The 13,734-nt window shown below is 40.8% G+C and overlaps 1 protein-coding gene across 5 annotated transcripts in view; it reads left to right on the plus strand.

Moving 5' to 3' along the window:
- rcan3 (regulator of calcineurin 3) overlaps window positions 1–13,734 on the plus strand; it is a 44,725-nt gene that overhangs the window by 18,044 nt on the left and 12,947 nt on the right. Inside the window, exon 1 of one of the 5 annotated variants that reach the window (XM_039786382.1) lies at window positions 1,435–1,730. The exons of 3 other annotated variants lie outside the window; for them this stretch is intronic. In XM_039786382.1, coding sequence (XP_039642316.1) covers window positions 1,644–1,730 — 87 coding nt within the window. In that variant the 5' untranslated portion in view covers window positions 1,435–1,643. Of the gene's footprint in view, window positions 1–1,434; window positions 1,731–9,581; window positions 9,615–13,734 lie in introns of those variants that run through there. One more of the 5 variants, XM_039786383.1, reaches the window with a different exon arrangement.

Consider the following 13,734-nt stretch of genomic DNA (forward strand, 5'->3'; position numbering starts at 1 on the left):
ATGGCCACTGTAGGAGACGCTGTGTTAAAAAAAAAATAAATAAATAAAAAGAGACGCTGTATTCCTCCGACACGCTGTATTAACGTTACTGTTTAAAACGCTTTCCAGGTTAGTGGGGATGCATGTGTGTGTTTTGATAAATATCTTTATACTGCATTAAGGCTATATATATTTTATTTTTATTTGTTATTTATATATAATTTTATTGCCATTACCTGTTTTCCCTGTTTTCATACATACAGAAGTTTGGTTTAGTAAATATATAAAAAAATTTTAGTTGGATATTGGATGTGAAAAGAAGGAAATGGTTCTTCCATAACATTGCACTTTAAATGTGTGTTAATTTCCCACACCAGAAGTAATTTATAGTTCTATTTCATAGCGATCGATTATCTGTTCAAAAAACGTTCTATGTTCTATGTAAAAAAAATTTATTAAAGAAAAGATAGAAAATAAATATTTGTGTGTGCTGTAAAGAGGTTAGAAAAAATGAAATCAGAATCGGCTAAAATCGGTATCGGCAGGTCAAACTCAATGAAAAATCGAAATCGGAATCGGAATCGGAATAATTGGTGCATCTGTAATGCTAATACAATTAGTCAATTATTCAATCAAAAGAAAATTAATCACCAACTACTTTGTTCATCAATTGTTTGTTATTTATTTAGTACAAATATGTAACATTTTCAGTTTCTCAAACTTGAAGATTTGCTTCCGTTGTTTTATATCTTTGTAAACTGAATATTTTTGTCATTTTGGACTGTAAGTACGACATAAAATGTATTTAAGTCACCTTGGACTCTTTGTGTTTTGGATTTTTCAGTTTTCTGATATTTAATAGTCTGAAAAATTAACTGAGTAGTTGAAAAATAATTGACAGATGACTTGATGAGAATAATCTTTGGCTGCAGCCTTACATTGATATGACCTTGTAATGTTAAGTTTTTGATGTGACTGTTGGATATACCGTGATGATGATTCTTGAAACTATAGGCCTACATGTTGTATATCTTTGCATTATTTTGTCCACGTTATCACTACAAACAAGGCCCACAACATTGCCTCCACACTTCTCTTGACACATATTTGCTTTTACATAAGACTTGAACGACTGTATTATATAGCCTAGATGTTCCTTGTATTATATCCACAGCATCATTTGAGAAGTATAACAGGTTCTCTGTTGAAATGCAGAGGGCTAGTCAGGTTATGACACATATTTTTCTCCAGCAGCTCGTTGAACATAAAAAATAGACGAAAATACAAGAAAAAGCGGAATAAACCGGACTGTGAATTCTGCAGTGCCCCCTGCACGGTTCGTCAAGCGTTGTAGTGGCGTAAAACACGACGAACGTGAGATGGCAATGACGTCAATGTGGAGCCAGAGGGGAGGGCAGGAAAGAGAGAGAGAGAGAGAGAGAGAGAGTTTGTGCGGCTGCTGCAGCATCACTCGGCAGCGCGTCAGTGCAGTGAGGAGTCCAGCAGCAACTCTTTCAGCTGATAAAACCGACCACAACAGTCCTCTGGACTTAACCTCGAGTTTCTGGAGGAAGAACCCGAAAAGATTATTTCGACCTGCTGCTAGAGAGGAAGGAGAAAGACTTTTACTCCGTTTCGGTTTTTTTCCCCAACCACAAAAGGGAATGCCATCGATAAATATGAAACTGGAGATGGTGACCATCATCGCCTGTGAAGTAGACACCGAGGTGTTTACATCAGACAAAATGCAGGTACGGTTTTCATAAAAACAACGCCCGTTGCAACTAATCATCACGTACGGTTGTGCCCTTGTGGTGTGTTTGTGCAGCAGTTTGCTCAAGACCGACTGCATACTGCCCTATAGAAGCGCATGCATGTCTTGGTGACGTTAAATGCAGCCCTGTCTCTCAGACGAGGATTTTTATCAATGGGAGCCGCAGCTCGCCAAGACTCGCGCCGCGCGCACGGCACGGTTGATTGACGCTTGATGAATTGCAGAAATGGGTAGACATGGCAAGAATGGGACACGGATCTTTTACGCAAATAAAAAAAAAACGCGATGCACCAATTGTTGTATCGTTGTGCAAGTTTTGGAGCGTGAGGCATGATGCGCAAGTTGAATGGGAGGGTGGGATGGACTGAATTGTCCATGCAAGGCACATGCAGGAAAAGAAGTGAGGCAGTTTTAGACGCAGTGGCGGACAGACCCCCCCCCCCCTTTATCTATGGTCCTCCTCCTAGCATTGCAGGTACACGAGGTTAGGTGGGATACCGAAAACATAATAATCCAATAAGAACATTCAAAGAAACATTATACACAATATATGACACATTAATCCTAAAATATTATAAATAATCCAACCATGATAGCCTGAGGGTTGTGATTGGTGCCATAATGAATTAATATGCAGAGTACATAATGTGACTTTTTTCCTATAAATGGGCTTAACTAACTTTAAACTCAGTATTGAATAACCTGAACACTCCCTACAGTCATATTTTATTGACTTGTCCTAAGGGCAGATTCAGGTAGCCTGTCAGTCACAGAAAAGGAAAGTAGTTGCACTTAAATGTGTTCAAAGTAAGCCTAGGGGCCCCACCTTTGGTACTGCAACGTGCCAGGTTTGGGTCTTAAAAGGCCACACAGATGGTCTGCCAAAGCTTGGCTCACCCACTAAACCCTTTGGAAATTCCATGTCAGAATATATTCCCTCACCTGCTGGCTGCTCGTCTGATTTGATGTATCACCAAAGAGACAGAAAAAGAGACGCAGGAAGGGAGCAAGAACAAAAGCAAGCTACAGCGCAGCTCGGACATGTATTCAGAGAGACACATATAATTCATCACAGGCAGCCAGTGTATAGGTGTTCCTTAGTGCTCTGGTGTGGTGAAGGCTGAATTCAGCTATTTCTTGCATCCAATAGCAGCAGTTGCAGGTTTTAAGCACCCAGTCACCCCACCCTCATCCCCATAGCACCTTGGTCAGCCATATTTTATCACTTTTTGCAACTCCATGTACATTGCAAACCTTATAGCTGCCCAGGGGGATATGTGTGTATTTGTGAAATATGTCTTGTGTCTGTCATGAATTGCACGAAGAAATGGCATGTAATTGTAATTTGATGTTACTGGTAAATATTCTGCATACATACACATAACAAACAATGCATTTCAGCCTGTGACCCAACCCTGTGGTCTGCCTTGCCCCAGCGAGGCCAGGCAGCTGCTGTGTTTGGTTCCAACCCTCATTACACTTTCTAACCACTGCAGACCAGCCACAGCGACAGACACAATTGTGTCACCCTGCAGTTGTCCTGTAATTATGGGATAGCAGTCATAATCTTTTAAGATTTCCCAGGGACTCTGGGTGAAAAAAACAAACAGCTGTGTGTGAAACCTGTGTATGAGGTGTTGATTGTGCAGTTTCTTCTGTTTCTTCTGATACTCCTGATCATCGTGACATATTTTGAATGTCTCTTCCCTTGCAGCACAGGACTTGTGCTATCGTGTTGCAAGGGGAGACTCGGATCACACATCATTTATTTCTTTGTGATTTACTTTCTAATTTACTGTACAGCGCTCTGAGATCAGCCATTCTCCCCAGAGAGGCTTGACACAGCCACGGGCAGGACAGTCTGATCAGAACCCATAAAGCTTCCTGTCAAGCAGCTCTTGTCAGCCCACCTCTCCCAGACTCACCCAAAGAAAAGGGGCTCTGTGCACAAATAAATGAGCAGACATAGGGCTGACTTTCCAATGGCACAAAGAACACCAGTAATCCTGGTTTCTGGCACACAGAGAGTGATGGAGAGCACCGGGGAAGAGGGCAGATTAATAAAGCAGGCCACGTGGGAAGCAGCCTCTGATTGAGCTCACCTCCCTCTCATCCTGCTCTTGTTTTTATTATCATCCAACAAGATCCGAGCCTGTCTGAGGCCCCTGTTTTTATTAATATCTCCAAATCTGAAAATGAAAAACAATAATCTCAAGGCTCCTGTTTTTTTTGCAAAGCACTTGAGGTGAACTAATATGTGGATTGCTGCTATTTATAGACACTTCACGGAATGATTAGACAATGGCAGTGGTGTTTGAATGGGCGACGTGAAGAAAATAAGTGAATGGTGGGTTTTTAATTAGAGAAGATGCTGTGCGACTGGCTGTGGTGTTTTGGAGCCATTGTTTTGACACTGTTGATATGTCTTGCCTTGGCTCCATCCCAGCTGGTTACATCATTAATGAGCCAAACACAGAGGCTGTGGACAAAGCAGGTTGTTGTTGCAATAAAGGCAGAGCTGGTGGTACAGTAGGCTTTTATTCCAAAGTGCTTTGTATCCATTTTGGAGAAAACAAAAGGACTATTGTTGCAGTGAGGTGCACCAAGGCCAGAGCTGTGGGCAGACGCTGTAGTATGTGTATGTTCGTCACAACACTATCATTACCTGGAAAATGTAGCAGTATCAGCAGATGATAGCACAGGACACATAGTGAAGGTCATAGCACGTTGGCAGGCAGTGAGTGCATTACAGAACACAGAGCGTGACGCAAGCCTTTACACTTACATTGCATTCTTGATTTGATGCTGGCTTTTACATGTAATTTATTTATTTATTCACTTGCCCATTTATTTGCTCTTTTTATACATGTATGAATAATTACTCAGCCCGTCAACCTGCTCTTTCTCTTGATAAGTGCCTCTCTGGCTGCAGTCTGTCACTGAATTAAATGGGTTATAGTTAGGAAGCATTGGGAGAACACAGGATTTTGACATAAGGACCCATTCACACTCTATTATAGAGAAACATGTTATATAAAACACTACAGAGACTGCATTGCAAGCCACAAAGGACAGCTGTTTTCAACTTAAGCCTGCTCTCCCACACACAGACGACTGTAGTAACACTGACACAGTCACACACTCCAACCACAACAGTGAGTCAGCGGACGCGCAGACCTATAAACACCTCTGTCAGCAAACACGCACAACTCCTCGCCGAGGACGCCTGGAGAAGTTTCCGTCCACCTGGGTCACTTTCCATTTGTCCTCCTGTCTGTCTGCCTGTCTGCCTGTCTGTCTATTATCTGTCCCTTGTGTCATATGTCCGTTCTCAGGCTTTATCGTACCAAAAGTTTAGCTTGTTATGAGGAAGGAGGAGAGATTTGATAACTACTGTAATCTGCTATTTGTAGTTGTAGGGATTTAGCTCACGTCTGTGATGTTTTCATTTTTTCCCAATGTCTTTTTTGATACACACCCTTACATAACATGCTGTCACTCCCTTTAATTCGTGACGGTTATTTTGAGCCTCTAAACAACTAGTCTTGCATTGCCAGCGACGGTGACCTTGCAAAATACTGTAGATAGCGGAGATAGCGGAAGGGGATGGAGTCAGGCTTTATCCCAGCATGGTACTGTATATCCAGTAAGCCAGACTACTGAGCAACAAATGAAGTGACAGAATAATGTATCATTGTGTAATTTTATAATATGCGTATATAATATAATTTCATTTCATTTATTAAATGTGGAATATGTCACACTATTTCTGTGTAGACTAAATTAATGGCTTTGTTGAGGGTACATTTTAAATGAATGGATATCATTTTTTATTGATCTGCAGATTGTTTTCTCGATTAATCATTTGGTTTATAAATATTGTGGAAAATGCCCATTACAATTTCCATGATGAGGCCATGATGAAGTCTTCAAATTGTTTGTCAAACCAAACATCTAAAACCAAAGGATATTCAGTTTATAATCACATAAGACAAAGAAAAGCAGAAAATTCTCACAAAGATTATATTTGCCAATTTCTTTTCTCAAGAAGGACTAATCCAATTATCGTCAAATCGTTTCAGCTCCAGAGCAGACATTGCTCATATTATCTACATTAGAATATAGTTGAAGTATCATCCTAGGCAAGTCCTTGACAGATGTTTTACCTGTCTCAATTGACTGACTTGATCTGCTATTAATAATCGTTGGCCATTTGGTTAGAAGTCTATATCCACGACGTTCCACTTCCAGGATTGCTCCGATGTCACTCTTTTCGGCCAGATCTCCGGTACCTTCAGCTTCCTTTGTGTTGGAATTTTAAACTCTGGTGGATTTATGAGGACTATGGTTAACTGCTCCTCAGATCTCTGCAGGGTAAATCCAGACAGCTAGCTAGAGTATCTGTCCAATCTGAGTTTTCTGTTGCACGACTAAAACAATCTTTGAACGTACGCACGTTCCATCAAACAAGTTCCTTCCCGAGGCTATTTTGCCGTGGCGCCATTGCTCATTCTGTCCGTCCGGAATGTTGTGTGGACGGTCTGAAGGACGAAGGTCTGGCAATGTGAGACTATTTGGTTAGTAACCAATTTTTTCTGCAGTGTTTTATTATTTAGAGAAAGGACACCGAAAGACCTCTCACTCCTTACTCATTAAACATGAATCAGTTCTGAATTTTAAGATGATCCAGGCCCAGCATTTCAAAACACTGCTGTGATGCAGTTTTGACCAGTTATTGAGGTGAAGGCAAGAGGCAGAGGAGCAGAGGCAGGGTAGGCAGGATGGATGTTGAGGGTGAATATATCATGTTCTGTGCTGGTACGAAACCAGATCTGCGTCTTGGCAAGGTTGATCGATCCCGGGCCAGAGCGGTGGGCTCAGGTGTGCCTGCTCCCCCAGTCTGGGCACTCGGCAGGTGGAGATGGGCAGCTCACATTGACCTGAAACCTTAGAGAAGTGCTGGGGCTCAGGTGTCAGCTAAAGGTTAGCTCTGCGTCCGTTAGGGTGACGTAGAACAAAGGACGGTCTCCTGGGTGGGGTGTCCGGTTACAATGTGTCCAAGACGACACGGCTATGAATTGATGAGATTAGACGCAAAGAAAAAGCCCTCGCAATGGAATGTAGAGGCAATTTACTCCCCAAGATAGAAGATTGGGAAACAGCGTCATACAAACATTGGCCTTTGTTATTGAAATTACGAGTAGAACATAATTTTCCTGTCAGAATTTCCAAAACAATTTCCAGTCCAACACAAACAGCTCTGGAAAGACAAGGTAGTTTTAGTGCTTAAAATAGCAGTGCCTTTAGAAGAATACAGTTGGGCTACAGACCATTGTGTCTACAGCATACTGCAGGCTAAAGGCAAACTTTATTCATGTTGTTTCAAGCAGAGTGTTTCTTTTTTAGGAGCATAAAAGTGCTGAAGCAATAAGTCAATAAGTCAATTCACAGAAAATTAATAGACTACAATTTTGATGATTAATTAATTATTTATTTTAGTAATTTATCAAGCAGAATTACTGAAAAACATGATAATTTTCAGATATTATCTCAGTTTTATATAATTTTAAATTGAATATCATTACGTTTTGGATTATTATTGGTTAGACAGAACAACAGTAATAAAAAAACAACAACTTGGGGTGGCTGTGGCTAAGTGGTAGAGAGGTCGCCTGCCAATCGGATCCCTGGCCCTGTAGTTCCATGCCGAAGTGTCCTTGGGCAAGACACTGAACCTCGAGTTTCCCCTGATGCTGCGCCATCGGAGTGTAAATGTGTGTGAATGTTTATCTGATGAGCAGGTGGCACCTTGTATGGCAGCCTCGGCCACAGTGTATGAATGTGTGTGAATGGTGAATGTTTCCTGTACTATGTTAAAGGGCTTTGAGTAGTTGTTAAGACTAGAAAAGCACATTTTGTTTCTGAAGTAGTGAAGAAGATCTATATCTACCTAGATTTAATCCGAGTATTCAGATCTTTGGCAATGCCACAGCAATACAGTCCAGCATTCAAAATTGTACTTGTTCAACTACATTTTACAGTTTTCTTTTTCGTCAGCGATATTGCATGCTGATATCACCACAGTCAGCATTTTGTCAGCGGTGTTGTCTTGTCTCGTCATTATTATCGTTAACGAATTTAACACTTCAGCAGAGGTGTTCATTAAATGTTTCCAAACAGGCTTAGTGGCTTGACGGTTAACGTTGAAGTATGGATTTATTGCGGGGGTATTTTGCCAACAGTAATGATATTAGTTAGCAGCAAACTAAATTAACGGACCCAGGGTGAGTCTGATGAAAACTACTGTCTTTGCCCGGTGTGCTCCGAGTTAGTCACGCATAGCCAGACCCATCTGCACAGCGCTGCGGAGGAAACTCAGAAATAAAGTTATGTTCTGCCTCTGTTTAGAAGTGGTGAATATACAGCTCACAGCAACTTAATATGATATAGTGTCTGGCTTTTGTTTGATATTTAGTGTCTGCAAAATGGCTTTTTATTAAGTTTCCTCTTAGCGAAATGCTCTAAGTGAATTAAGAGCCAGCGTTATGGTAGCGCCTTTTTTTCCCCAACCTTTTTTCAACACAACAGTTGCGATGTTCCTGTCAGCTATCCAGTCATGCTCCAGGAAAGTAATAATCTTGGTTAAAACAACCTGATTTAATGCAACTTCAGTTGAATGTCCTCCCTATATTCGTCAATGACATGCACGCACACAGTAATCAGCATAGGCTACTACACACTTGCCATAATTTGTCATGTAAACATACATTACCCATTGCTATTATTGAACTATGTGTTTTAATTGTATAGCCCACTAACCATAGTAAATCAAAATTAGAATGTTTCCAAAATTCCCCAGCTAAACTTTCCATGGAAAGCAATATTAAAAATAGCTAGTTTATTCCCATTAATTCCCGTTTATTCCCGTTAATTCCCATGAACGTTCCCAAATTGGAATGTTTCCAAAATTCCCCAGCTAAACTTTCCGGAAATTTACCGGAAAATTTCCACCCCTTTGCAACCCTATCCAGCGATCATGTAAAGTTGGAAGCAGCAAAAAGTGTACCGCAGTCAAAGCCGGTAAACCTCCCCATCTCCCCCGTCTGGATGTCAATTTTTTCCTCAACCTTTTATTGTTCGGCCATATAGTTTTTTCACAGTTTTTTTATATCCAATGCTGTCCAAACTGATCCAAATACTCCAAACCCCAAGTTCATTGGGTCATTGAAGTAGATTTGATGAACAATTCATGAGATATTTCAAAGACAGACCACACACACACACACACACACAAACACCCACACAGAAGCTTCCCGATTTATTAGATAGATAATGTGGCTAGAAACTAAACCTTTGAAAATAAATGCAGTGCTGCAAAATAGGGCTGGGCAATGTATATAATATAATATATAATATGTTTTTTTTTACTGTAATGCAGCCTGTAAAACCAGGAAAAAAAAACACTTATGCCATTATATTATGATATCCAAAACCTAGTCTCATATCACGCTCTTGATATATTGCCCAGCCCTATCATAAAATGAACAATATTTCCTTCTGAAATGCAGTGTAGGAGAAGTATTAAAATAACAGAAAATGGAAATACTCCAGTAAAGTACAAGAACCTCAAAATTGTCCTTCACTTTCCATCACGTTCGATACTGAAATCTGCCCTGCATTGCACTTTGCCAGCTGTGCAGCCATGCGCCTAGCTTTGCTTCAGTAATGCTTGATCATCAGCTGGGTACTGTGATGTACCGATTGGCAACAGACAGATAGGAAAGAGGGCAAAATGCAACAGAGCAGTAGGACGAGACGGTCATGAAAGAGCTCATCTGTCCATATGCTGTGGTGGCCTAAGGTAAAAGCTGCAGCATCTCTTAGAAACCTTATGTAATGTTGTGTAACGTTTTGGATTACCGTCGCCTTTAAAAGTGTGTGAATCTACGTGGCAGACTATGTGGACACACATGTTAATTGTGTGTGTGTGTGTGTGTGTGTGTGTGTGTGTGTGTGTGTGTGTGTGTGTGTGTGTGTGTGTGTGTGTGTGTGTGTGTGTATAAGTGCTGCTGACTAGGAAAAGCTCCTGCTTTCATAAAAACCATAACGACCAGATTGGTGGTAATAGGATTAATGTGTCCTCATGCTGTAAACTGATTTCAATCTCTCTGCTGTGGACACACTGTCCCAGAGGAAGCGGCAGTGTAGCGCAGCAGCATCGGCCCCTGCAATACCGCTCCCTGCTCGATCTATTGATCCCACTGTAACAACACTCGCCCCAATCACATGCCTTCTTGGGCTTATGTAGCCCTCATAATACATCTTAAGATATTAATCATGAGTTGTTGTTTTTGTTGTTGTTTTGTAAATACTGAGGATTTGCTGCATCAGTATGCTAATATTAATGGCTGCTTTGACAGAAGCTGCATTTGCCTGTGTGTCATGAGTGTTGGCTCCCCACACACACAATCTCAGAGTTTATCCACTGATATACATTACGGCCGCATTTTCACCCGGTATTAAAATCCGATCTGAGTGATCCGATCACAAGTGGACAGCTCTAAGTATGTGTGTTTACACCTGGCAGTAGAATGTGTCTCCATCTGCATCTTGAGTAACCACTTATGATCGGATCTCACTTCCCCACTCTATATGCAAATAAACACGAACATCATTTCCATTTTTTCCATGTGTGGGTGTGTATACATTTCAGCTGCTACTCAGACATAAATCATACATACGAAAGGTGCGATGCCTACAGTCTGTCAGGCAGGAGAGAGATCTATTTTAAGTTTCATGTTTGCTTATAGGATTTCTGTTAAGTTACTGCTGATAAAGACCAAAATAAAAAAAAATAAAGGGGGACTTTTATTATTAGAATTTATAGGAAATTAAACTGTTCCACCGTTTACAGCTGCAGCTTTGACCACTCATGCTCGCAGGCTTCTAAATAGCAAAAGGAGAAGGTGAGGCTTAAAGTGATGGTTCGGAGTAATTTCACCCTAGGGTCCTTTGCACCATGACCTCGAGCCAAACACTTCGAGAAGTTAAGATAGTTAGCTTAGAAAGAGTTATCAGCTGAATAGCTTATAGCGGGAGCTATGGACCCACGTTTGTATTTGTAAATCGACCCACTAGTTGCCGAAATGCTACCAAACTTCTACACTAGTACAAATAGTTATGCACTCATAAAACGATGGATTGAAAAGTACACCAGAAAGTTATGAACACTTGCCTGCGTTTCTTTCGCTCTCTGTTGCTGCTACCTGCAGTTAGACGATTGCTTAGGGCAGTCTACAAATTACAACACCCGAAAAGAGATACAACAAAAATATTTATTAATTTAATGATTAAATAAGGTAATGTCTCCAAACTTACCTCAATTATTACTTGTCTCCTGCTAGTTATACTACAGCACTTACTTTAAAAAAAAGTTAAATTAAAAAATATTTTTGTCGCATCTCTTTTCGGTGTTGTAATTTGTAGACGGCCCTAAGCACTCGTCTTACAGCAGCAACAACAACAACAGCAGAGAGCAGAAGAGAGCAGGCAAGTGTTATTTACATAAACTTCTGGTGTACTTACAAACTTTCCAATCCATCGTTTTATGAGTACATAACCTATTTATACTAGTGTAGACGTTTGGTATCATTTCGGGCATTATTAGTGGGGTCATTTATGAGATACAAACGTGGGTCCATTAGCCCTTGCGCTAAGCTATTCAGCTGATAACGCTACTCTACGCTAACTCTCCCAATGTTAGACCCAGGTGAAAAAAGCTTTGGCTCGAGGTCATGGTGCAAAGGACCCTAGGGTGAAATTACTCCGAACCATCACTTTAAGAGCAGGAATATCTGTAGTAATATTCTACATATTTGTGAATTTGAGACGGTTTATGAAACTAAAAATAAGGTTATTGTGTACCAGCGGCTGCCTTTTCCAGGCAACAGCGGGGCACAGAGCCAGGGCTACAGTATAAGAGCAGGCAGCACCAGAACAAAAACACAGACACATCCCTGACAGTATGATAATAACATCCAAAACACACAATTTACTCTCAGTGGCTTCTGTGACATGAGAAATACTTTGAATGAGTACATAGGTTCATAGTTCAGGTTAGGGGGTCCTTAATGTATCCCAGGACACAAACATACACGCTGCTAAAATCTCAATGCATCCTCAATGCGTCCTGGGTGCACTTATGATCAGATCACTCAGATCAGATTTTAATACCAGGTGGAAATGGGGGTCTACCTCATTCTAAGTAGTCAGCAAGCTAACTGTAGGTTGCAATCTTGTGCTAAACCACTGGCCACAAACTCCCATGTGTAGAGCCAACAGTGGTGTAACATCGCTGAGCAGACTATGTATAGATGCCAAAAGAATATTTATATTACAGATTAATTTAGAACGTTGTTTCAACTCAGGTTGTTCCAAACTCTTTTAATAACTCTGGAGATCATCTGAAGCAATGAAATGTCAGGCACTTTATATACATAAGCAAATAGGTATTTATAGTAGCCACTTGGCTATTTCTGGTGTTAAATTGACTTTTAAGACAACATTAATTTCTTTTTTCTGTCCTCACTATGTGTGTAGGTCCACAGCTATGCAGCAATCCAAACACTTCCAATAAAGACTGAAGGAACAGCCCTTTAATGTTTTTACAGGAAGCAATTAAAGCAGGAGAGACCTCATTTAAGAGTGAAATAAGTTTAATTAACATGGTGCATAATAGGTTGATAGTTTGCCGATTACACTCCATCGCAATGTTACATTTATAGGGGTACAGAGGCCATGGATATACAGGAATATCCCCCCGATGGAGTCTAGACACTGGTGGTGGTGATGAAGTGATGAAGGAGGAGCCTGAAGATCAGGATGGATGTGGTTTGGAGCGGGGATTCTAACCTCTGGGTGCTGAGTCAGCTGATTAGGTTGGGAGAGAGCGCAAGAGAGAGAGAGAGAGAGAGAGAAATAATGTAAATGTGAAGCATAGAAGTATACCTGAATGAACTTACACTAAGCTCCAAGTCCAATCCCCTGACCAATCGGCTATCCTAACCTCAACCACTCGAGGTCAATGCCTAACCCCAACCATTTGAGCTGCTTAGTAGGGCGGGCCTTTCCTAGAAGTTACGTGGGTTCCATAATAATGCGTCACTTAGAATGTTGTGTTTGCCGCATATTAGTCTAAGACAGCTAGCTTAATGGCTAGCTGAGTTAGTAGTAAACTGATTGCAGGAAAACTAAATTAACAAATGACAACCAGCTATGATAAAAAAGTACCTACAGATAATACTCCAGAAAAGGTATTTGGGGAGTAGATAACAGATGCCAGTCATAATTTGCTTGGTCACAGTGGTTAACAGGTGTATTGAGTTATGTAGTTCTGCGTTGTGGAACAAGACTTGAACCCTGAAAAACGTAATGGAAACAACACGTAATGGAGTATTTGTTTTACTTTACTTTCGACAATGTTCATAGTAATGTTTGGCAGCCGAAAGGTCTGCTGTGTTCTAAACATAATACATTTTTATGTCACAAGTGATAGTTGCAACTGCACAAAGACATAAGTGCAATGGAAAGTTGGCTCTGTTTTATGGAGCAGTAATGGAAAAAATAAGGAATGTGATAAGCAAAAATGTGCTGGAACAGACATGCATGCAGGTAAGAGATTAATTATCCAGCTGCGTCCGTTATCTCCAGAATCTGCCTCTCTTGTTCAACCTCATTAGACTGGTTCCAGTTTGGCCCTGTAGGGAAGACAGTAATTAAAAGAAGGACGTTCCACACACTTAAAGAATTTTCTTAATTATTCCAACATAATCTATTTTTAGTGTAACACTGTCCCTGACTCACCACGAGGCTCCGTGGCCTAGTTGGTTTTTCACCCAAATCCCATTCAAGCACGAGGGTCTGGATTAGACTGTGCTAAAGCCACGCACGTGTCATAGAGAAAGATGATTGATTTGCCAAAG

Source organism: Perca fluviatilis, chromosome 20 (assembly GCF_010015445.1).
Source record: "Perca fluviatilis chromosome 20, GENO_Pfluv_1.0, whole genome shotgun sequence".
NCBI classification, from domain to species: Eukaryota; Metazoa; Chordata; class Actinopteri; order Perciformes; family Percidae; genus Perca; species Perca fluviatilis.